Source organism: Saccopteryx bilineata, chromosome 5 (genome assembly GCF_036850765.1).
Source record: "Saccopteryx bilineata isolate mSacBil1 chromosome 5, mSacBil1_pri_phased_curated, whole genome shotgun sequence".
NCBI classification, from domain to species: Eukaryota; Metazoa; Chordata; class Mammalia; order Chiroptera; family Emballonuridae; genus Saccopteryx; species Saccopteryx bilineata.
In genome coordinates, this window is record NC_089494.1 from 75524872 (window position 1) to 75550848 (window position 25977).

At 36.3% G+C, this 25977-nt stretch overlaps 1 protein-coding gene across 6 annotated transcripts in view; it reads right to left on the minus strand.

Moving 5' to 3' along the window:
• SLC4A10 (solute carrier family 4 member 10) overlaps positions 1-25977 on the minus strand; it is a 330272-nt gene that overhangs the window by 177595 nt on the left and 126700 nt on the right. For all 6 annotated transcript variants that reach the window (XM_066279000.1, XM_066279003.1, XM_066278999.1 and 3 more), the window contains exon 2: positions 12785-12866. In XM_066279000.1, the coding sequence (XP_066135097.1) occupies positions 12785-12866 (82 nt within the window). The remainder of the gene's footprint in view (positions 1-12784; positions 12867-25977) is intronic.

The window sequence follows — 25977 nt, forward strand, 5'->3', positions numbered from 1 at the left end:
TATTTGCAAATAAAAAGATAGATTTTTTTTTAATGGTCACAATATTTAATCAGCTTCTCCCATCAGGGGTAGAATCTAGTCTTCCAATCCTTAAAGCTGGGTTTGGCCATGTGACTTGTTTTGACCAATGGGAACATTAGCAAATGTAATAAAAACAGAGGCCTAGAGAATACTTGGTCATCGGTTTTTCCCTCTGTTGCTCCTAGGAACTAATATGTCCCCAAACAATCAGATCTATCAAATATGTTTAATTTTATTATATATAATCACCAGTTTATGCTCCATTAGTACTTTATAGTTCTTAATAAAAATTTCAAGGTTTCAATTAAATAACTAATTATTTATATATAATCAGGTATATATTGCTTAAGATAGCATCTATAGGCAGAGCACTGTGGTCTGTTTAATCATGTTTATATTTTCAGTACCTGGAAGATCAAGAGCTCAGCAAGTGTTTCTTAAATAAATCAATGAAAACAAATTTTAATGTTAGCCTTTTTACAGCATTTTATGCTGCAGTAGGCTGAAGAATTCAAACACTGGGTCACAGGAGGAGAACAGGCTTTAAGGACTAGGATTTGTATTGACAAGTGAAATACAGATAGCATGTCTTGTGAAGGCTGGTGAGGCAACAGAGGGTCCACAGACATATATTAATATACTTAACCTGTTTTATTCAGGAAGTAAACAATTATTATTTCCTCAAACATTTATTGCAATAAACACAGATTTACACTGATATATAGAAACTACATTTCTTATTTTTCAGGTTTTTATGGGAAATTTTGGATGAAAACTATGACTTGCACTCTCCCATACACAAGCTGGCCCGGTGTGGTGCTGAAGCTCTGGAATCAGCTGAGCACACCTCTTCCTAATTCTGCATTCAGTGAAAACATTTTGGTGATTGTGAAATCAGTCACAGAAAAAGTAACCTCAAAAATGAAAAAACCATAAATCAAGGTGGGGGCAGTGAGGATTATTAGAACTGTCTGGTGTCTGGTGGGGATATAAAGATGAAACTTCCTAATTTTTTTTTCTTTTTTTAGGTTGCTGACAGTTTTCTAACCAGAGAAATGACCTGATTCATTTACTTTAATAAGGTTGACTGCATGTTCTAGAAAATCCACTTGCACATTTCTGCAATTTTGTGGAGGCTGTGTAAGTACCCACTTCTGAGTAAAGAATATAAAATAATCATTTTGGGCAAGGAAAAGGACAAGCATAGAGCTAAGATGTTGGGAAGTAAAATTAGGGGCATCCTCGCTCCTGCATCCATTTTCATCCTCAGATTTACAGAGAACCCAAAGAGTCTATCAGGAAAAAGAGAAGCTAAACCCAAATCCCATTGCTTCCAGAGTTAAAGTCACTAAACCATTTCTGGAGTATGGTTTATGAAGACAAGCAGGAAGAGATAACATTCTTCCACTTCCATCCCCATCTGCAGGAAACACCCCACTGCGAAAGGAGTCTGGCCCACCTCCCAAAACGCAGCCACTAGATTACAAAGGTTGTGTGCACATACACTGCTGGACCTATGACCATCAAACGACTGATGCTAAAGCCTTTCTGATGATCACTTTGGTACTAAAGAACTTACCTTCAGTGAGAAAGGAGACACATGTGTCTCATTACAATAAGGGAAATGAAAAACTTAGGTCACTAAGAAGTTTAACACTTAAGGCTCAAGCCAGGTGAAGAGGTTCAGCTGGACAACATTGTATAGATAAATTATGAAAGATCAAGAGCTTTAGTGGATAGGGCGTTGCACCAAATAATAGTGGGTCGTCACATAACTCTAGTGCAACCTGCATTACCCCAACTCCTTGGATGCCACCAGACCTCTACCTGGTGGCAGAAGAAGCTGAAACTACAGTAATAGGCTAGGCTGTCCAGTATTAACTGTTTGTTGAGATCAAAGTTGAGGGGCAAGTCTAGTGTATAAGGCCCATATTTTCATCTTTTATTTTTTCACTGTTGTATTATTGGTACCTGGAATAGTGTCTGGCACTTAATAATAGGCACTCAATAGAGATCTGGAAGAATGAATGAATGAATGAGTCTGAAGTCCAATTCATTTCTTGAGGATTAGCATCAGGTTAGAGACATTAAAGTATGATTCAATCACCTGTCAAAGTAACCCTAGGGAAACTTGGGGGGCGGGGTTCCTGGAGAAATACCGTAGACATCCAGAATACTGCCAGGCAGGTAGTGCCTCTGAGTTAATTATATTTGAAATGCTAACCAAATATGACCTAATTTTATATCTCAAGATGATAAAGGCATAACTTTTTGGTTAAAAAAGTTTATATTTGATTTTTTTTTTAACCACAGCCTACTCTACTTCAAATGTCTTCTTCAAAAAAGATAAGAGAGTAAGTTTCTGTGGTTTTCAATAACCATGAATAATGTATAGAACATTTTTTTAAACCTTCATTTATACAGAGTGAGCAGTCCTTTTCAAATTTAAAACTAATGAACTTTTCTAGTCAGTCAGAAAACTGAAAAACTTCAAGATATTTAATCAAAGTTAACAAAAAATTTATATTTAAAGCATACTCTAAAAGTTCTTTTAAAGATCAGAGACTTTGGAGATGGAAATATCTTCAGTGATCACCTAACTGAAATCTCTCATTTTTCTTTTAAATTTTTTAAGCCTTTATTCATTTTTAGAGAGAGAGAGAAGAGGGTAAGAGCAGAAAGCATCAACTCCTATATGTGCCCTGACCAGGCAAGCCCAAGTTTTAGAACCAGCAATCTCAGCATTTCCAGGACGACGCTTTGTCCACTGCACCACCACAGGTCAGGCTGGAACCTCTCGTTTTAACATGTGAAGTTAACAAGAGTTCAAGTTAACACAACATTTCTAAAACTAAATATTTCTAAGTAGTCATATTTAATAGGGAAATTTTAAACAACAGTTTTTCTTCATACAAAATTCTTCTATTTCAATGTAACATAAAATAATAGTCTATTTCTCTTATATATAACAATCTTTTAAATACTTTATGTTAGCGGTCACTTACATTGCTATTTTCTTAGCAATGTGCTCAACCAATATTTGTATGAGATGACCTCTGCTTTGGTCATATTCATCCTCTTCAGTGTATCTACCTTAGGTATATTTATTCTATGAAGGTCCACAGGATAGATCTGGGAGTCCATATGGATTCCAATAGTATTTATAGGTGGAAGAAACATTCTAGGAAGTGTATCAACCAGGGAGAATGTGAAGAATAAGGAAAACAAATCAAGGACAGATGCTCACATATTAATTGTATTATTTCTAGGTGGTACGATTTGGGTTTTTTGTTTTGTTTGCCTTCTTACACTTTTTTATATTTCTTGGATTTTTCTAACTGAATTTATATAATTTTAATAACTTCTAAACAATAGAATTTGTTACTATCTTCATGCTAACACATCTATAACTACTTACAAATGTTCTAATAAACTATGTGCAAATTTAGAAAAATACTTTAGATCTTTCAAATCAACTTAGAATTATGATATTCTGTAAAAGCAGACTATAATTATCAAGCTATCACTCACTTAAGATTTTTAAAATATCATGAATAAATTATGCATCAAAAAATTGATGTGACATACAAAAATTATGTGAAACAATTAAAATGAAGAAATATGTAAATAATGTATAACTCCCCTGAGAGTTAATTTTAGGAATAAAAGCAAATTCCATGATTAAAGACTTTAAGAGAATATTCTTTTATTTGGTTCTTATACTTTGGTTACCCACGAAAAAAATAGACTAGAGAGGGTCCTCAGGTTACAACACAGTTCCATTCCTATGACAGTGATGTAACCCAGATTTTGGTGTAAGTTAAAACACACTAGCCTAACACAAATGGAACACTTGCACTTTAAACAGTCTAAAATGGCGTAGGTAAGTGTACTGAGGAACGCCAACTCCCTCACTCACATACCGTGTTACTGCACATTCTCCCGCCGCACACAACCAAACTAGTTTGCCCGCATAGTCTGTAAGTACAATGCTGACAGCATAAGCTGAAACACTCACGTCTCAGTTTTTTTCAAGTTTTTATGGGAGTGAGCATCATAAACTCCAAAAGTCATATGTTGATACTGTCATAACCTAAGGACTCCCTTGTATAGGATCAGCGCTTTTTTTATCTTTGTTTTTTTTTTTGTTTGTTTTTTTTTGGAAACACTTTGGACATTGCAATGATTATAGGTTAGAAAACCATTTCAGTTCTCTTAAGCGTTCAGGAATGCACTGGGTGAAATGAAGATATAGGAGGGTGTTACCATTGATAAATCAGAATTACGTTGTATGATAGCTTTGTGCCAGGTGTTTTAATTACATTTTCTCTGAACATTGCATCCATTATACACTAAGTGGTCCCCAAAGAAAAAGACTAGTAAACTAGCTTTTGTTTCCTCAAATGGAAGGAGCAAAAGAATATCAAGACAGGCATATAATTTTCTCTATTAAATCCTTGACTTTATTATCTGCTAAAAGCAACCTATGATAAAGAAAATGTCATATTTATTTCATTTGTAGGCCTAGATTTAAAGATTAGTTTAACTTTTCTGTTAAAGTTTTAAATTTATGAATTCTTGAATAACAATAAAACGTGACTATATTTATCTTAATAAGTGAAACATAATTATAAACTACTACTATGTTTACATGTTAAGTGCTTGAAAGGAAATTAAATATTTGACGAATGTTAATTATGCACCTAATTACATTATATACATTTAATTTCTTACATAATTAGTGACATATGATTGAATTATATAGAAATGAAATTCAATGCAATACATGTTGGCACTTATCTAGTTTTAAAGTGCTGGATATCATGGGAGAACATAATAAATACATGTGAGGTGAATATTTGTCCCTCAACGAACTTATAATCAAAGAAAAAAAATATGCCGCAGTAACACGGCATATGACACAAGAAAAGATAGGAGGAGGAAAATAATTATTCTGCCAAGAGGGTTCTGGTAACTGCAATGTATGGGCAGAACTAGCCTTCTATTTCTTTGTGGAAGAAAATCACTAATAAATGGAAGCAAAGAGAAGACATCATTTTGGTATAGTTTTGAACAAAAAGTCTTTAATAATTTTCCTTTTCTATGTTTTCTGACTTAAAATATAGTAAGTTTTGTTAATAATACTTTCTAAGAATTGAAAATACTAGTCATCAAATAGGTTTTTTACATATCAATTATTTAAGGGAAAAAAACCTGTGGGGAGGACTGTAAGCTATAACAGGTATAGTGTTAGGCAACAAAGGAATATGAAGAGTAAAAGTGTAAGCATTCTACACTAGATACAGAAATTAACTCAAAATGCATCGAAGACCTAAATATTAAGACCCAAAACTATAAATCAGAAGGAAACATAGGAAAATGTATTATGACATTAGATTTGGCAAAGATTTCCTAGATATGACACAAAACTCACAGGCAACAAAAGTAAAACTAGACAAACTGCCTACATCAAAAGTAAAATTTTCTGTATATCAACAGACACAATCAATAGTTTGAAAAAGCAACCTACAGAATGGAAGAAAATATCTGCAAATCATACATGGTTACTATCTAGAATATATAAAATACTTTTACAAATCAATAGAAACAAACAAAAAAATTTAACAATAAGCAAAAACTTGAACACAGGTTTTTCCATAGATGATAAACAAATGGCCAATATGCATATGGGAAGTAGCTCAACATAACTAATTATCAGGAAAATGCAAATAATAACCACAATGAGATACTACCTCACACTCATTAAGATGGCTACTATGAAAAAAAAAACCCAGAAAATTGCAAAGTGTGGTTGAGGATATGGAGGTGATGGAGCCCTTGTGCACTGTTGGTGGGAATGTAAAATTGTTTATCTGCTGTGAAAAACAGTATGGCAGTTACTCTAAAAGTCATAAATAGAATTACCCTATAATCCAGCAATCCCACTTGTGGGTATATATTCAAAAGAACTGAAAGCAGGATCTTTAAGAGCACATTCATGTTCACCACAGCACTATTCACAATAGCCAAGAGGCAGAAGCAGCCATGTCCATCACAGATAAATAAACACTATATATATAGTGTTTATAGTGTATATATATATATATATATATATATATATATATATATATGGTCTACCGGAAAGTTCTGTCTGTTTCTATCACAAGTTTCGACACATAAGCACATGGCGCATGTGTGCCTCTCTATTTTTATCACTTAATGTATATATACTGACGTAGCAAATTAACTAAAACAAAGTTGATTCAAGTTAGTCTTGTGTGTGAAGCCATAGTATACCCATGGCTACTGATAAAGTTCATTTACACCACTGTAATTTTAATGAATTTCAACATGGAAGAAATGCTACAGAAGCATGTCTGTCGCATCCACCATATTCCCTGGACTTAGCACCCTCTGACTATCACTTGTTTTTGACCTTACAAAATTTTTTGAAGGGCAAAAAATTCAAAAATGAAGAAGATATCAAACAAGCACTGGTTCAATTTTTCGCATCAAAAGATAAAAACATTTTTCAAAAATGGGATATACAAATTGCCCTCATACTGGCAAGAAATCATTAATAATAATGGCAATTATATTATTTAATAAAGTTTATTGATGGTAAGAAAAATTTGTATTTTGTTTTATTCCAAAAACGGACATAACTTTCCGGTAGACCATATATATATTATACACATACAATAGAATACTGCTCAGCCTTAAAAAGGAAGAAAACTCTAGCACAATGTGCAGCATAGATAAACTTTGAGGACATTATGCTAAATACAATAAGTCAGTCACAAAAAGGCAAATACTACATGATTCATTTATATAAGGTATGTAGAGTAGTCAGATTCACAGAAACAGAAAGTAGAATGGTAGTTGCTAAGGGGTAGGAGGAGCAGGAAATGGGGAGTAGTGTTTAATGTGTATAGAGTTTCAGTATTCCAAAATGAAAAGGTTCTGAAGATTGGTTACACAATAATGTGAATATACTTAAAACTACAGAACTATGGCCCTGGCCGGTTGGCTCAGTGGTAGAGTGTGGACACAGGGTGGGAAGTCCCGGGTTTTATTCTCTGTCAGGGCATACAGGAGAAATGATCATCTGCTTCTCCGCACCCCCCATCCTCCCTTACTCTTCCTTTCCTGCAGCCATGGCTCAAATGAGCAAGTTGGCCCCAGAAGGTGAGGATGGCTCCATGGACTGCCTCAAGTGCTAAAATAGCTCAGTTGCCAAGCAACAGAGCCACAGTCTCAGAGGGGCCGAACATCAGCCCTAAGATGGGGTTTGCTGAGTGGATCCTGATCGAGAAGCATGCAGGAGTGTCTCTTTGCCTCCCTGCCTCTCACATAATTAAAATAAATAAATAAACAAACAAACAAACTACTGACCTATATACTCAGAAATAGTTAAGATGGTCAATTCTATCTTATGCATTTTTACCACAATATAAAGTTGTGGGATTTTTATTTTAGAAAAAAGAACAATGTAGTTTACTTGTATATTGTTTGACAATATCAACCTTGATTGAAAATTGATCAGTTCAGTCAAAATAGCTAAATAATAGCATCCATCTTTAGCTACAAAATACCTTCCTCTTTACTATCACCTAATTATTAATAGGGTGTGCTATTTTTAGTGACTTGTCATGAATTTACTTTCATGTCTGCAGAAAATACAACAATGGTCATATCTCTAATAAAATATTCATTGATTTTTTTTAAGTGCAAGCATCCATTCTTAGAAAAGCTGCACAAGGATGAACAATGAAGAGAGAGGTGTAACGTAGAAGCACTTGGTTATTTTTATTGGGCCAATGTGGAAACTGACCCCACCCATCTATCCATCTATCCACCCTGGAATTTCTGGCTCAGTATAGGATTGTACACTCTTCCATCCTTTAATCAGATTTTCTAGAAAACAGACTCTGGAATGCACCCATCTTTTCAAGTTGTCCAACACACTTGAATTCTTATTCTTTCAATCAATATAGTGAACCAATGTGTTCTGCAGAACATTCACTCAGTCCAAATCCTTTTTTGTACTGCAATATAACACAAGAAAGGAGAGTTAACACAACCCTGGAGCAAGACCACAAATATATATTGTACTTTACAAGCAAATGTTTATTTCTGGTGCTGCTTCTTGATAGTTATAAAAACTGAAATTGCCAGAACAACAGCTGCAAATCATGCACCTAAAGCCATGTTAACCTGCTCTAACAAAGATTCTACATCTGATACAGCAACTGCAATTGATGCCACCACTTGGCTGATTTTTTCAAGTCCATTACCTCCTCGAGGATTTGACAAGTTTCTGTGGCCAAATTGCTACATACTTTATGTCCTTAAAAATGACACTAATTTCTGCCATTTCTCATCAGATGCAATACTAATTTTCATTTCCTATCATGGCCAAGGCAAGGAGTTTCAGAGCCTTCTCAATCACTACCACAGATCTCAACCCACAGGCTATGAAACCAATGTGAAGGTCCTGCCCTTTACCAAATATGTCCATTAGTACTGCTGAGGGACCAGGGAAATGACCAGTAAGTGGGCCAGCTTCCTTGGGAAACAGACTGAAGATTGTTCAGGGGGTTTGTTAAAGAGACTTGTCAGCAATAACATCTGTTAGGAAATATGAGCAGCAGCATTGGGGAGCAAAAGAAGACAAATTATGGTTCAGTTGCAGTAAAGCCCTGAGCTGATTCCACAGGAGACTCTGAAGTTGAGAAAACCCTTCAGAGTTATACCAAATGGAGTCTGGGGGGAGGGGAGGCCCTTCAACTCCTTCACTAACCATGAATTGATTTCAGTATGCCCATAGGCAAGAGGCAGCACCCTCTGGCTAAAGGTAATTTAAAATTTTTAAATAGCATACCTCTACTAAAAAGTTACTTATTGTTTATCTAAAATTCAAATGGAACTGAGCATTGTATATTGTATCTGGCCATTGTATCCACTACATTTGTGCTAAAGATCAAGTGCAAGAAAGAATTTCAAGGGTATTAATGCATCACTCCTTTTATAATCTTATACTTTAAACAGTATTATCTCACAAGAACATGGGGGACCAAAAACAAAAATTGGTTAACCTCAACAATTTTTGCTCTACTCAGAATCCTGTATGTCTCGTTATAGGGATGCGATGCTGCTAACATTTTACCATGGGAAGCAGAAGTATGCTCAGAAAGAGCATTAGCAATATCAAGGAGAGTGGACTGTGGGAAAGACATAGCACACAGCAAACAGAAAGGGAAAGAATTAGAGCAGAGGCAACAGGAATAAAAAGGAAGGGATGAGCAGAGAGTCAAAGAATTCACTGTCTACATGATGTAGAAAAATAGGAAGTGAAGAGAATCTAGTAAAATTATATGCTCTTAATTTTATGTAATAAGAGAAGAGGGAGGAAAAATACAAGATATATGTAAAACAAAAGAATAAATAGATTTAGAAGAAAAAATATATATTTGACATATCATTCATCAGAATGTATAGTATGTACAAATATTCTAATATACACCAAGCTGTTGATATTGGTCAGATAATCATTTTCCATTAAACATATTTCACCTGAAACTTTATAGATATTTTTAACCACCTGGTATTTCTACAAGCTAAGTGTAAGGACCAAGAAAAGATCAAAATGTTAGATTAAGGAAAGTGTGCTGGGATTGCCAGAGTGTAGGAGCAGAGACAGGGAGGTAATGATAGGGACCCTGTAAGGCTGAGAACAAAGGAAGACAAATGTTTGCATTCCATTGGTTAAAGACCCTTATCAGAAGTTTATGTTTGAAATTCGCCAATGAGCTAGACCCAGCCCCTGTTGCTATGCTGTGTGCGCCCCCCTTAGCGAATAGGTAACTGCCACATCTGCTTCTGTATAATGCTTGCTTACTTAGGATATATAAGGACCTAGCTGTAAGTGCCAGGGGAGATTCCCATTTGCAGCTCCTTGTGAGCACGGTGTCTTGGGACATCAGGGAATTCGCCCCTGCGCAGGTTAAACTGGCCAATAAAGAAACATCTATACTCCTGCAAGTCTCCGACGTTTGTTCTCATACCCGGTGGATGCTACACTAAGTATATATTCAATTCTGAAAAATAGTAATTTCCAAGTTTAAAATTTTAATTGAAATTGTGGTTGCCACAGGCTGGTAGGGTGGGGGAAATAAATGGTGAGATATTGGCCAAATGTACAAACTTCCAGTTATAAAATAAGTATGTTGTGGAGAGCTATTGTACAGCATGGTTATAGTTAACAACACTGTATAACATTATTTGATTGCTGTTAAAAAAGTAGATCTTAACGTGTTCACCACACATAAAAAAGGGTATGTGAAGTTACGGATGCGTTACGTAACCTTATCACGGTAATTATTTTTCAATAAACATGTGTGTCAAATCATCATATTGTACACCTTAAATTTACACAGTTATATATCCATTATATCTCAATAAACATAGAAAAAATAGATAAATAAAATTTTAATTGGAGGAAGATTTTTTTATAAAATGTGCTTGTCTTCAATAGCAATTCTCAGTTCTATTTTATCTAAAAAAACAATAAAAATAAATTAAAAAAAAACTAGACCTCTTTTCTTTTCTTGGGATTACACAAAAGGAGAAACAACCAGCACCATTACTGTTTGTAATGCTGCCTTTCTAACTGGCAGCCTCCCACTTGCCATTCTCTCCTATGCTGCCAGTTGATTTTTTCTAACTCACACCATCCAACACATTGCCCCTACATTAGTTTCTGATTCAGAGTAATTAATCCAGGAAACACTAATAGATTCATTCTTTGTGTGATTCCCAGCAATATCCTCCATAGCATCCTCAAATGCTGGGACGTGTATCTTCTTAGAATGATTTGGGATCAGAAGAAATATCTAGAGAGTCAATACAAATAAAGTTTTTCCTATTTTCCTTCAAAAGTCTAAAATGTAACCTTATACTTGCATTCTGTGATTTTAATTTCAATCACCAGTGAATCATAATTATTCACTTCTGGGATTAAAATATCCACTATAGACATCAATATAAAGAACAAAATCTGGTTTATGAATTATACATTGCCAATCAGAAATCACTTTTAATAAGTATTGTCACTCATATTTCCTAACTATGCCCAATAAAATAAAATGTAATGTAACACATGTTCACATGAAAATTAAAATAATCTTATTAAATGTTATTTTTCTGTTATGTATTTTCCATCTGAAAATATCTTTCAGTGTTCCACTATAATTATTTGTAAATTATTAACTGGTAACTTACAAATATCTGTGTGTGGCTGATTCATTGTAGTCTTTAAACCCAAGGTAGCTTTTCCTTGGAATTGAGTATATTTTTAGGCTAATTTCTTAGTTTACTTGTATATTAGGTTTTCTCATGTGTGGTAAGTAAATACAAGGATAGCTTACATCATAACACGAGTAGGAAGGTAAATCTACTGCTGAAAAAAAAACTGATATAGGCATTTCAAATGCAAGAAATAATTATCTTATTAGCCAAAATCAGTTTAGACTTTTCACGTTTGTGTTCCCTTTCATTTGTGTAATGAATATGGATAGCATAGCAAATCACTACATATATGTCATAAGTGTAACCTTTCCAGACCTGGGTATTTGCTGTGCAGCAAGAATGTCAGGCACACAGTGGGTATAATTATTGAAAGTTGTCTCTAAGTATTATATTAATTCTTCTGTTATTTAATTGTTGTAGCTAAAGACAAAACCTAAGAACAATTCATTTAACTGCAATTTAAGTGGTTATATTACAATTCTTAAGGGGAATAAAACCTTATTTCTCAGCTGTAATGGGTTATTAGGAGCTACTTCTGATTAGTTTTACTGAAGATTACCTGAACTTCACTTTCCAACCAAAAGGTAAAAAAATACCATATACCTTGTATCTCACTTGTAATAATTTCTGGTAAAAAAATTAAAATGAACTAATAATGTATATACATTAAATTGTGATGTAATGATAATTGACAACATTTACATAACTCTTAAGTCAGGTACTATTCTAAATATTTCTCCTTTAATTCTTATAAAAACTTTAGGAAATATATTATCTTTATCATTGTTATCTTTATTTTAACAATTGAGAAAACAAAGGTGCAGAGAAGTTAATTAACAAGCTGAAGCTTCCATAGCAAATAAGGCAGAACTAGTATTTGAAACTAGCACTATTTGGTTTCAGAACTACTACTACACCATATTGCCTCTCTGTTGAAGTGTCTGACCTTCTTCTTATTGAAAAGAATGCAAACAAATGATGTCTCGAGCACTGCTCCCTCTCACAGATGTCTGAGGCAAACAAGAATACAGTTGTCTTTAACTCTCTTCCAGTGACAGCGACTCTGACAACACAGGCTAGGTTAGTGGTCCCTCCTGTCCTGGTCTCCCCTCTCACGTAGCACCACATTTGCGGGTCTGATATCATTTTGTTGTCTTTTCATTCTCCACTTGATTGTAAGTCTCTGAAACAGTGAATACTGAAAGACTGGCACACAACACAGCGCCTGGAATATAGTAGAGGGTTCAGTAGCGGTCTGCTGGATGAATGTCTGACAGTTTTCTGGTCTGCCTGTTGGTATTCCAGACTGCATCAAAGCAATCCTATCCACCACCCACTACCACCAGCGTTACTCTGTTGTCAGCTTTTGCAATTCTCCACATTGTGACATATTTCACATTTCTCTTTGAAACCAAGATAGGAATAGCTAAACCAAGCGGGGAAAATATCTTACCTTCTAAATCTTCTTTCTCAAAGTGTGTTTTGAGAATAGAACGAGTTCCACCCCTATCCACAACCGCCTCTTCATCATTTCTCTGTAAAATGAGGAAAGGGAGATTTAACTATAGTATTATACATTCTCTTCATTTCAGAAAATACACTTTTTTTCAGAGATGAAAATATTTGTTCACAAAATGTCTGTTAAAAAAAAGTAACAATGTGGCCCTTGCTACTTGGTTCAGTGAATAGAGTGCCAGCCTGGCATGCAGACATCCCAGGTTCGATCCCCAGTCAGGGCACACATGAGAAGCAATTATTTGCTTTTCTTTTCTTCCATCTTCTCTTTCTTCCTTTCTTCACCTCTCACAGACAGTGGCTCAGTTGATTTGAGCATCAGCCCCAGACAGGGGTTAAGAGATGGATCCCAGTCAGGGCACATGTGGGAGTCTGTCTCTCTATCTCCCCTCCTCTCACTTAAAAATAAATAAATAAATAACAATATGATTAAAATTAATAATAGCATTTTTAAGGTTAGAAGTTCAAAGTATTTTCTCTTCTTTATTTCTAACCTTTAAATTAAATTTATTGGGGTGACATTGGTTAATAAAATAAAATTATATAGGTTATAAGTGTACAATTTTATAATATACCATCTGTATTTTGCATTGTGTATTTATCACCCAAAGTCAAAACTCCTTGTGTCACTGTATATTTGAGCCCCTTTATTCTTTATTGGTCTCTCTAATCCTCTTTCCCTCTCCTAACCATCATACTGTTGTCTATGTCTGTAACATACTGCCATTGAGAGCATGAATGAATCTTGATAATATCATGTTAAGTGCAATAAATCAGACAGAAAAAGTCAAAGACCATACAATTAGAGTCATATGTGGAATATAAAAATGAAACCAACAAATGAGCCAATAGATAAACAAACAAAATAAACTTTTAATATGATCTAATATTTTAGGAGTTTAATTCAGTCACTTAAACCTATTTGTATATGACTAATCTATTTGATAACCAAGGGTTAATTTAAGGAAAATAATAAAATAATTTGCCCACATATTCAAAGAAAATATATCATTTAATTTCTTCATGAACTCAAAGGCAGCCAAACATTTCACTTGGCATCATTTGTTCGTGAGATGAAAAACAGAAAACAAACAGTTATCTTGTCGATAAATGAAAAATATAAAAATCATTCATTTTAACACTACTCATGCTATGATAGGGTGACATATTTCCACTGCCATTAAAAATGGGGTTAGGGGTCTAATCCCTTGAAAGCAATGAGCAGCAATTATTAGGTAAACTGCAATTCTAATTATTTTGCTTCAGTATAATGCATTTTATTCAAACTGAACTGTAAAGTACAGTCATGTGCATTAAACTTTCATTCAATTTTCTTTCTTCCTTTCTTCCTACCTTCTTTCCTTCCTTCCTTTCTTCCTTCCTTTCTTCCTTCTTTCTTTCTTTTGTTCTTTATTTTTTTCTCTCTTCCTTTCTCCTTCTCTCATTTACCTATTTAGAATGGCTGCAAAAAGCTTCTATCTTCTGCATATTGTACACACTCAAAGCAATATGCTCATTGACTTGGTAATCAATAAAATAATGGAGGAAAGTTGAGTATAATTCATTTTGCCCATGCAGAAATAAACAAAATACAAAACACTGAGTGAAGTAAAACGCAGATTATTTCCAACTTCTATATAAACATGAAAACCTATTTGAAAATTGCCTTAAAAGTGAAGACAAGGCACAAAGGGAGAGATGAAAACTAGACTAAAGATGAATGAATCTTCTAAAATCTACTTTTAGCTTGTCACAGTATATCACTATTAGAAAAGTAAGATTTCTGTTTTGTATTAAAATCTTTTTAATTCTTGAACATAATGTTAAAAAGATTTGGACTCTATGTTTTACAAATCAGTATTTTCAAATGGAGAATTATACACAACATATTTCAATCTAGAAAGGTCAGTTTTCATATGCTTTACATGCAGCAAAGTATACAGTATGGAGGCATGTTTTAAAGCCCATAGACCCTTCTCTTTCTGAAAACATGAGCTGAGACAAGTCAAAGCAAAGTGTTTGAAATCAGAGTTAAAGAAACAAAGTCAAAGATAGCGATGGAGTAGGCGAACAGACTAACTTCCACCTCCCAGAAGCAAAAAGGATTACAATTTAATTTTAAGAACCATCATCTGGAAAAACCAACTTTGGACTAAACTAAGAGGATTCTTTAACCAAGGAACACCAAAGAAGCCACACTGAGACTGGTAGGAAAAGCAGAAACATGGAGGGCTGCCCAGCTCCCTGGAGTGAACAGCAGTCTGGATAGACTGCGTGGCAGGAAGTGAGTTTAGTGAAGAGGGGAGGGTCCTGAGCCTCAGGAACAAAGCCCCAGCCTGCAGCCCCAGACCCTAGAAAAGGCATATGAACAGTATTTTGCTGGAAACAAGACAGGATACTGTTTGTGAGAAAGAGACTGGATTCTTCTTAAAGGGACTGCGCAGAAAACCTCTCTCACAACCACCCACCAGGGGAGCTGGGGGACAGGGAGAGAGGAGAGGACCAGAGCAGTGGGAAGAGAGTGTAATCTAGGAGGCACAGGGAGAAACAATTTGAGGGACAGCAACCCTAACCCCTGGGCTGAGTCACTCCCCAAATCTGAAGTGAATATTTCCCCTGAAAACAGAAATATCAGCAAAGAAAAGCAGGACACCAGCCAAACAAGCTCTCCCACGGCACTCAGAGCAGAGTCGCTTAGAAGGAGGAAGCTTTCAGGACTACAGTATGGAGCAGGGGTCCCCAAACTACAGCCCGCGGGCCACACGTGGCCCCCTGAGGCCATTTATCCGGCCCCCGCCGCACTTCCGGAAGGGGCACCTCTTTCATTGGTGGTCAGTGAGAGGAGCATAGTTGCCATTGATATACTGGTCAGTTTGTTGATTTAAATTTACTTGTTCTTTATTTTAAATATTGTATTTGTTCCCGTTTTGTTTTTTTACTTTAAAATAAGATATGTGCAGTGTGCATAGGGAATTGTTCATAGTTTTTTTTTTATAGTCTGGCCCTCCAACGGTCTGAAGGACAGTGAACTGGCCCCTGTGTAAAAAGTTTGGGGACCCCTGATATGGAGTGTTAGGGTCTGACCTGCAGTGCCCCTAACTACATGGCTGAGGGCTCGTTGGAGGCTGGGCAGCGGTGGGACACAGAAGCATGATTCAGTTGGCAAGGGCAAAAGCTGACTGGCCATGACTGAGGCCTGGGTGTGACCTAAGTCTTGCCCAGTGGGGGTGGAGGGGAAGTGCAAAACTGGTCAGGCCCAGCTGTGAGCTCACCTACAACCCGGTCTGTGGGGGGAAGGGGCAAAGACCCGCTGCTGAGCAAGGGTGCACAGGCACGCAGCTTCGCCTGGCCTACAGAACCAAGGTTTTCGGCCCAATCCACAAGCTGGCTCCTCTTGTGGGGTTGGGAAGAAAGCCCAGAACAAGCAGAGTCCCGCAACTAAGCATGGGCACACAGCCTCACCCACCTGCAAGCTGAAGTTTGCAGGTGACCAGAGCAGGCTCCTCCCACGGGGGTGGAACAAAAGGCCAGAATAGGTGGAGACCTGTGACTAAGCATGTGTACGCAGCCCTGCCCAGCCCACAAACCAAGGCTTGCAGCTGACTCACGAGCAAACTCCTCCCATGGGGGCGGGGTGAAAACCTGGAAACAGGAGGAGTTCTGCAGCTGAACAAAGGTGCTCATCCCTGCCCGTGGTGCCGCGGCTTCTGGCTCAGGCTCAGTGCATAACCTCAACCGTGAGGGTGGGGCAAAGGCCGAGGCCTTCGAGGCTTGTAGACTGGTGCATGTGATCACAGTTCATCCCATGAAGGAGAGGTGGAAAGTGCAGTGACAGCCCCAGCGGGCTGGCAATGGCAATACCATACCCAAATGCCCTAGGCAGCAGCAGCCGAGGGGGTGGCGGGCCTGCAGACAGACCACATCTAGGGATCACAGAGGCTACACCCATTGGACTCCAGTGGTCATACCCTTCTTATACAAAGACAAAATGGGAAGGCAGAGAAATGCAACACAAATAAATCAAGAGAAATCCCCAGAAAAGGACTTGAATGAGTTAGATATAACCAAATTACCAGATGCAGAGTTTAAAATAACGATTGTTAGTATGCTCAAAGATCTTAGAACAACAATAGATGGTCATTACGAACACTTAAATAAAGACATAGCAAATACAAAAAAGGACATTGAAATAATAAAAAAGAATCAGTCACAAATGACAAATACAGAAATATGGAAATGAAGACCACAATGGAAGGAATTAAAAGTGGGATGGATGAAGCTGAGGATCAAATCAGCGAGTTAGAGCACAAGATAAATGAAAGCATGGAAGCAGAGCAACAAAAACAAAAGAGACTCAAAATATCTGAGGAAACTCTAAGAGAGCTCGGTGACAACATAAAAAGAAATAACATCCGCAAAATAGGGGTTCCTGAAGAAGAAGAGAAAGAACAAGGAATAGAGACTTTGTTCAACCATATCATAGCTGAATACTTCCCTAAATGAATGCAGGAAAATGTCTCACAAGTTCAAGAAGCACAGAGAACTCCATTAAAAAGAAATCCAAAGAAATCTACACCAAGACACATCATAATTAAAATACTAAAGCTAAGTGATAAAGAGAAAATACTAAAAGCTGCTAGAGAAAAAAGGTTATCACCTACAAAGGAGGCCCCATAAGGATGACATCTAACTTCTCAACAGAAACACTTGAGGCCAGAAGAGAATGGCAAAAAATAGTCAAAGTAATACAGAACAAGAACCTACAACCAAGACTACTTTATCCAGCAAGTCTATCATTTAAAATTGAAAGAGAAATAAAAAGCTTCCCAGACAAAAAAAACTCAAGGAATTCACTACAACCAAACCAATGCTGCAAGAAATGCTAAGGGGCCTGATATAAACACACCAAAGTGGAAAAGGAATATAGCAAAAGAGGAATATAGCTTTTAAGAATAAAATGGCAATAAATAACTACATACACTAATAACCTTAAATGTAAATGGATTAAATGATCCAATCAAAACACATAGGGTAGTTGCATGGAAAAGAAAACAGGACCCGTACACATGCTGTCTACAAGAGACACACACCTTAAAACAAAAGATGCACATAGACTGAAGGTAAAAGGATGAAAAAAAATATTTCATGCAAATGAAAATGAAAAAAAAGCTGGGGTAGCAATACTTATATCAGACAAAATGGACTTTAAAACAAAGACTATAGTAAGAGATAAAGAAAGTCACTACATAATGATAAAGGGAGCAATCCAACAGGAAGATATAACCATTATCAATGTCTACGCACCTAACATAGAAGCATCTAAATATATAAGGCAGACTTTGATGGATATAAAGGGCAAGATTAACAGCAATACTATAACAGTAGGGGATTTCAATACCCCACTAACATCACTAGATAGATCCTCAAGAAAGAAAATAAACAAAGAAACAGCAGACTTAAAGGACACACTCAATCAACTGGATTTAATAGATATCTTCAGAACCTTTCACCCTAAAGCAGCAGAATATACATTCTTTTCAAGTGCTCATGGTACATTCTCTAGGATAGAGCACAAAAGCAGTCTCAACAAATTTAAGAACTTTGAAATCACATCAAGCATTTTCTTTGATCACAATGGCATGAAACTAGAAATCAACTGCAACAGAAAAACTGAAAAATACTCAAACACTTGGAAATTAAATAGCATGTTACTAAATAATGAATGGCTTAACAATGAGATAAAAGAAGAAATAAAAAAATTTCTAGAAACAAATGATAAAGAGCATACATCAACTCAAAATTTATGGGACACAGCAAAAGCAGTCCTGAGAGGGAAGTTTATAGCATTACAGGCATACCTTAAGAAGCTAGAAAAAGCTCAAATAAACAACTTGACCCTGCATCTAAAAGAACTAGAAAAAGAACAGCAAGTAAAGCCCAGAGGTAGTAGAAGGAAGGAAATAATAAAGATAAGAGCAGAAATAAATGACATAGAGGCTAAAGAAACAATACAGAGTATCAATGAAACCAGGAGCTGGTTAATTGAAAAGGTAAACAAGATTGATGAACCTTTAACCAGACTCATCAAGGAAAAAAGAGAGAGGACTCAAATAAATAAAATTAGAAATGAGAGTGGAGAAGTTACAACTGACACAGCAGTAAAACAAAGAATTGTAAGAAAATACTATGAAGAACTGTATGCCAAAAAATTAGACAACCTAGATGAAATGGACAAATTCCTTGAAACATATAATCTTCCAAAAATTAATCTGGAAGAATCAGAAAACCTAAACAGACCTATTACAACAAATGAGATTGAAACAGTTATCAAAAAATTCCCAACAAACAAAAGTCCTAGCCCAGATGGCTTCACAGGCAAATTTTACCAAATATTCAAAGAAGAACTAACTCCTATCCTTCTCAGACTATTTTAAAAAGTTCAAGAGGAAGGAAGACTTTCAATCTCCTTTTATGAGGCAAGCATAATTCTTATTCCAAAACCAGGCAAAGACAACACAAACAAAGAGAATTATAGGCCAATATCCCTGATGAATTTAGATGCTAGATTGTTCAACAAAACATTAGCAAACCAGATCCAGCAATATATGAAAAAAATCATACATCGTGATCAAGTGGGATTTATTCTGGGAGGCAAGGCTGGTACAATATTTGCAAATCAATCAATGTGATTCATCACATAAACAAAAGGAAGGACAAAAACCACATGATAATTTCAATAGATGCAGAAAAAGCATTTGATAAAATCCAGCAGCCATTCACAATAAAAAAAAACTCTCAGCAAAGTGGAAATACAGGGAACATACCTCAACATGATAAAGGCTATCTATAACAAACCCACAGCCAACATCATATTCAATGGGCAAAAATTAAAAGCAATCCCCTTAAAATCAGGAACAAGGCAGGGGTGCACCCTTTCACCACTCTTATTCAACATAGTTCTGGAAGTCCTAGCCACAGCAATCAGACAAGAAGAAGAAATAAAAGGCATCCAAATTGGAAAAGAAGAAGTAAAACTATCATATTTTGCAGATGATATGATATTGTATTTATATATAGAAAACCCTAAAGTCTCAGTCAAGAAACTACCGGACCTGATAAATGAATTCAGCAAGGTGGCAGGATATAAAATTAATACTCAGAAATCAGAGGCATTTTAATACACCAACAATGAACTGTCAGAAAGAGAAATTAAGGAAACAATCCCCTTCTCTATTGCAACCAAAAAAATAAAGTATCTAGGAGTAAATTTAACCAAGGAGACTAAAGACTTGTACTCGGAAAATTAAAAAACATTGATAAAAGAAATCAAGAAAGATACAAACAAGTGGAAGCATATACCATGCTCATGGTTAGGAAGAATAAACATCATTCTATATTACTCAAAGCAATTTATAAATTCAATGCAATACCAATTAAAATATCAATGACATACTTCAAAGATATAGAACACATATTCCAAAAATTTATATGGAACCAAAAAAGAACATGAATAGCCTCAGTGATCTTGAAAAGGAAGAATAAAGGGGGAGGTATAACACTTCCTGATATCAAGTTATACTACAAGGCCATTGTACTCAAAACAGCCTGGTACTGGCATAAGAACAGGCATATAGATCAATGGAACAGAGCAGAGAACCCAGTAATAAACCCACAGCTCTATGAACAACTGATATTTGACAAAGGAGGTAAGAGCATACAATGGAGTAAAGACAGCCTCTTTAACAAATGGTATTGGGAAAATTGGACATCTTCCTCCAAAAAAATGAACTTAGACCACCAACTTACACCACTCACAAAAATAAACTCAAAATGGATAAAGACTTAAATGTAAGTCGTGAAACCATAAGCATCTTAGAAGAAAACGTAGGCAGTAAAATTTCTGACATCTATCACAGCAACATATCTGCCGATTTATCTCCAAGGGCAAGTGAAATAAAAGACAGGATAAATAAATGGTACTATATCAAACTAAAAAGCTTTTGCACAGCTAAAGAAAATAAGAACAGAATAAAAAGACAAACTACACAATGGGAGAACATTTTTGACAATATGTCTGATAAGGGGTTAAAAACCAAAATTTATAAAGAACTTGTAAAACTCAACACCAGGAAGACAAACAATCCAATCAAAAAATGGGAAAAAGAAATGAATAGACACTTCTCCAAAGAGGACATACAGATGGTCAATAGGCATATGAAAAAATGCTCAACATCACTAATCATTAGAGAAATGCAAATTAAAACCACAATGAGATATCACCTCTCACCAGTCAGAATGGCGCTCATCAACAAAACAACACAGAATAAGTGCTGGCGAGGATGTGGAGAAAAGAGAACCCTCCTGCACTGCTGGTGGGAATGCAGAGTGGTGCAGCCTCTGTGAAAAATAGTATGGAGATTCCTCTAAAAATTGAAAATCGAACTGCCTTTTGACCCAGCTATCCCACTTTTAGGAATATACCCCAAGAACACCGTAGAACTGCTCCTAAAGGAAAAATGCACCCCCATGTTTGTGGCAGCATTGTTTACAATAGTGAAGATCTGGAAACAGCCCAAGTGTCCGTCAGAGTATGAGTGGATTAAAAAGCTTTGGTACATATATACTGTGGAATACTACTCAGCCATAAGAAATGATGACATCGGATCATTTACAACAACATGGATGGACCTTGATAATATTATACTGAGCAAAATAAGTAAATCAGAAAAAACTAAGAACTATATGATTAATAGGTGGGACTTAAAAATGAGACTCAGGGTCATGGACAAGAAGGTGGTGGTTATGGGGGGGAGGTGATGGTATGAGGGGAGGGACACAAAGAAAATCAGATAGAAGGTGACAGAAGACAATTTGACTTTGAGTGATGGGTATGCAACATAATCAAATGTCAAAATTACCTGGAGATGTTTTCTATGAACATATGTACCCTTTTTTATCAATGTCACCCATTAAAATTAATATAAATTTATTTTTATTGAAAAAAGAAAAAAGAAAGGAAAATGTCAATATAAATCATGAATTAAAGGAGAAAAAAAAAGAAAAAAAATCACCCCGGCCCGATTGCCCAGTGGATAGAGCATTGGCCTGGTATGCAGATGTCCCAGGTTTGATCCCCAGTCAGAGCACACATGAGAAGTGACCATCTGCTTTGCTTCCCCTCCCTCTCCCCCTTCTCTCTCTCTCTCTCTCTCTCTCTGCCTCCTATAGCCAGTGGTTCTATTAGTTGAAGCATTGGCCCCGGCAACTGAAGATAGTTCAGTTGGTCCAATCACTGGACCAAGACGGAGGGCGGGGCGGGGGGGAGATTGCTGGGTAGATCCTGGTCAGGGTGCATGTAGGAGTCTGTCTCACTATCTCCTCTACTCTCACTTATAAAAAGAAAAAAGGAAAGAGAAGAAAAAGGAAAAGAAAAACACAAAATCGCCCTGGCTGGATAGCTCAGTTGGTTAGAGCATGATCCAGAAGCAGAGGTTCCTGGTTTGATCCCCAGTCAGGTCACATACAGGAGACGACTGATGTTCCTGCTTTTTTCTCCCTCTCTCCTCCCTCTCCTTCTAAAATCAATACAATAAACATTTTTTAAAAATAAAGGAACACAACAATGAAAAAGATAAAAATGAAAATGGAGATAGGATTCAGAGCCTGTTGCTCTTCTGCTTGGCAAACTTTTAAATATCTCTTGATTTGAGCAATAATATGATAGCAACAGAAAAAACTAAAGGCAATTTAATAATATTCCTGAACCAGACAAATCTAAGTTTTAGTCTATTTAGAATCTTTTTATGATACATTTACAAATCAAACTTATTTTCTGTGCAAAACAAATTCAAATATATGCCACATTGGAATATATCTCTGCCCTCTGGGGTGTTGTTAAGAAGAATGCTAAAAGCAAAGTCATGCACCTATGTTCAAAGGTCAGAAAGAAACTGTTCCACTATCTTTTACAATGGCATGTCTTAAAACAACTGGAAAAATGTAAAGCTTTTATAAAATATAAGATGATGTTTTACCCTACACAGTAAAATATTTTATTTTTATTTCAAGGACCTGAATTATTTTTAACTGATACAAAATTGTTTTTCTCTGTATTTATATACATCATATATACTGTTTGCATACAAAAGATAATTCTATTGATTAGCTAATATAAAAATAATATGATAAAATGAAATTTTGCAACAGAGCAGACAGAAATCTAAATAGAAAATAGTTGATTATTGTTACTATAATTGATTATTTAGTTACTTCTGCAAGCAGAAGTAACCTAGTTTTAGTATTTTTTTGAAATTAAAAGAACTACAAACTAGAATACAAATGTAACTCAATGTTAAGTGACTCATTTTATGGTTTTATATACATAATTCCCTTTAAATAGTCTCTAAAGTTTTCACAGATACATCAAATGTACGATCTTTTAGGCTGAAAATTCCTAAGACACAAATGAACACTAATATATATATACTAAAATTCATCTACTTTGTTTATAGTTCAAAGGGTCATTTCCATGTGTTCGGACTGACTGCTGGCAGAGGGGTGGGTGTTGGGGAGACTGGATGAAAGAAGGTAAAAGGATTAGCCAAACATGTAGAAATAACACATAGACATAGTCAACAGTATGGTGATAGCCAGAGGGAAAGAGGGTGAGAGTTTGGGGAGGTGGGCAAAGGGGGGGAAATGAAGTAGAAAGGGATTTTGTTTAGGGTGATTGGAGCACAATGTAGTGTGCAGATGGTGTTTTATTGAGTTGTACACTTGAAACCTGTACGATTTTGTGAACCAATGTCACCGCAATAAATTCAATTTAAAAAGAAGGGAAGGTCATTTCAAAACTACTCAAGACTTTTTTTTTTTTTTTGACAGAGACAGAGCGAGTAAGAGCGAGGGACAGATAGGGACAGACAGACAGAAAGGGAGAGATGAGAAGCACCAATTTTTCATTGCAGCACCTTAGCTGTTCACTGATTGCTTTCTCATTTGTGCTTTGATGGGGGGGGTGTCCAGCAGAGCAAGTGACCCCTTGCTCAAGTCAGCAACCTTGACCTCAAGCCAGCAACTTTGGGTTCAAGACAGGGATCATGGGGTCATATCTATGATCCCACACTCAAGCCAGTGATCCTAGCTCAAGCTAATAAGTTCACACTCTGAAGCCGGATGAGCCAGCACTCAAGCCAGCGACCTTGGGGTTTCGAACCTGGGTCCTCTGCATCCCAGTCCAATACTCTATCCACTGTACCACTGCCTGGTCAGACTATTCAAGACTTTTTAATAGGATATTTCCCTTCCACGTTATTACCAAGTAAATATGGAGTGTGATGAAGGGAATGCAGAAGATGTGTTGTAATCCCAATATGCCAGTAAAATAAATTTTATTTCATTCTGTATTGTTAATCTCTTCAGATTTGTTGAAAATCAAATACATTAATATATCCTAATTTCCATATGAATTTACTTATTTAGGAACAAATTTTAGCACTGAGTAGGGAAAGAACACATAAATGTGTTATATTGCTTCTCAATACATTTTTCCTACACTATTGGATAAATATTTATTAAGGTGATTGATTCCAGTAAATAGAATAAATAATCTTTATTCTTATATTATTACCCATAGAGAGAAATATGTATTTCAACACAATCATATATTTACATATATGTAATCAAAACAAAAATTTCACAAACCATTTACTCTTACTTTAAACAATGTACTCTTATATTTTCTAGTAGGATATTCTATTTCATTATAAAATACTAGTGATTGTCTATTTAATTTATTTTTGAACTTAAAAATGCACGGTAGCCTGCAATTTGAAAACCATTGGTATAAACTATGGCTCTGCAACTAACAGTGTCTAATTCAAAAAGAAATCACGCCTGACCAGGTGGTGGCGCAGTGGATAGAGCGTCAGACTGGGATTCAGAGGACCCAGGTTCGAGACGCTGAGTCGCCAGCTTGAGCGCAGACTCATCTGGTTTGAGCAAAAGCTCACCAGCTTGGACCCAAGGTCGCTGGCTCGAGCAAGGGGTCACTCGGTCTGCTGAAGGCCCTCAGTCAAGGCACATATGAGAAAGCAATCAATGAACAACTAAGGTGTCACAATGCGCAAAGAAAAACTAATGAATTCGGCCTAGCGTGCGGAGGACCCGGGTTCGATTCCCGGCCAGGGCACACAGGAGAAGCGCCCATTTGCTTCTCCACCCCTCCGCCGCGCTTTCCTCTCTGTCTCTCTCTTCCCCTCCTGCAGCCAAGGCTCCATTGGAGCAAAGATGGCCCGGGCACTGGGGATGGCTCTGTGGCCTCTGCCTCAGGCGCTAGAGTGGCTCTGGTCGCAACATGGCGACGCCCAGGTTGGGCAGAGCATTGCCCCCTGGTGGACAGAGTGTCGCCCCTGGTGGGCGTGCCGGGTGGATCCCGGTCGGGCGCATGCGGGAGTCTGTCTGACTGTCTCTCCCTGTTTCCAGCTTCAGAAAAATGAAAAAAAAAATAAAAAATAAAAAAAAATAAAAAATAAAAAAAAAGAAAAACTAATGATTGATGCATCTCATCTCTCCGTTCCTGTCTGTCTATCTCTCTCTCTGACTCTCTGTCTCTGTGTAAAAAAAAAAAAAAAAAAAGAAAAAAAAAGAAAGAAATCACATCTTGAATCAATGCAAGCCTCTAACCAAAGAAACAAACAATAATGCTTTATTTTTCAAGTCATTATTTTTAAGTCATTATTTTTCAATTTCTGAAGTTTCTGCCATGTTACATTTAAGAACTTATTACTGTAATCGCATAAATCACATATCTTTTCTTGAACTATTTTGACTTAATTTTTCTTTACACCAGTAGAGTAACTATTTGTTCTTCCTATTACCACTGAAGTGCTTATCTACCATGCATTCCCCAAAGAGAAGGAAAAGATAGTGTTATCTATGATCCTTGCTAGTAAAACTCTGCTTATGACTGAATCGATTTTGTATTCAGCTATTTTAAAGGCAAGCTCCATGTATTGCCATAACCCAAATGCATTCTATAATTTCTAAACTTTGATTACTTCTAAACATTAAAATATACTGCTCACAAAAATTAGTGGATATTTTAAAATGAATATGAAGCAATAAAAAAAG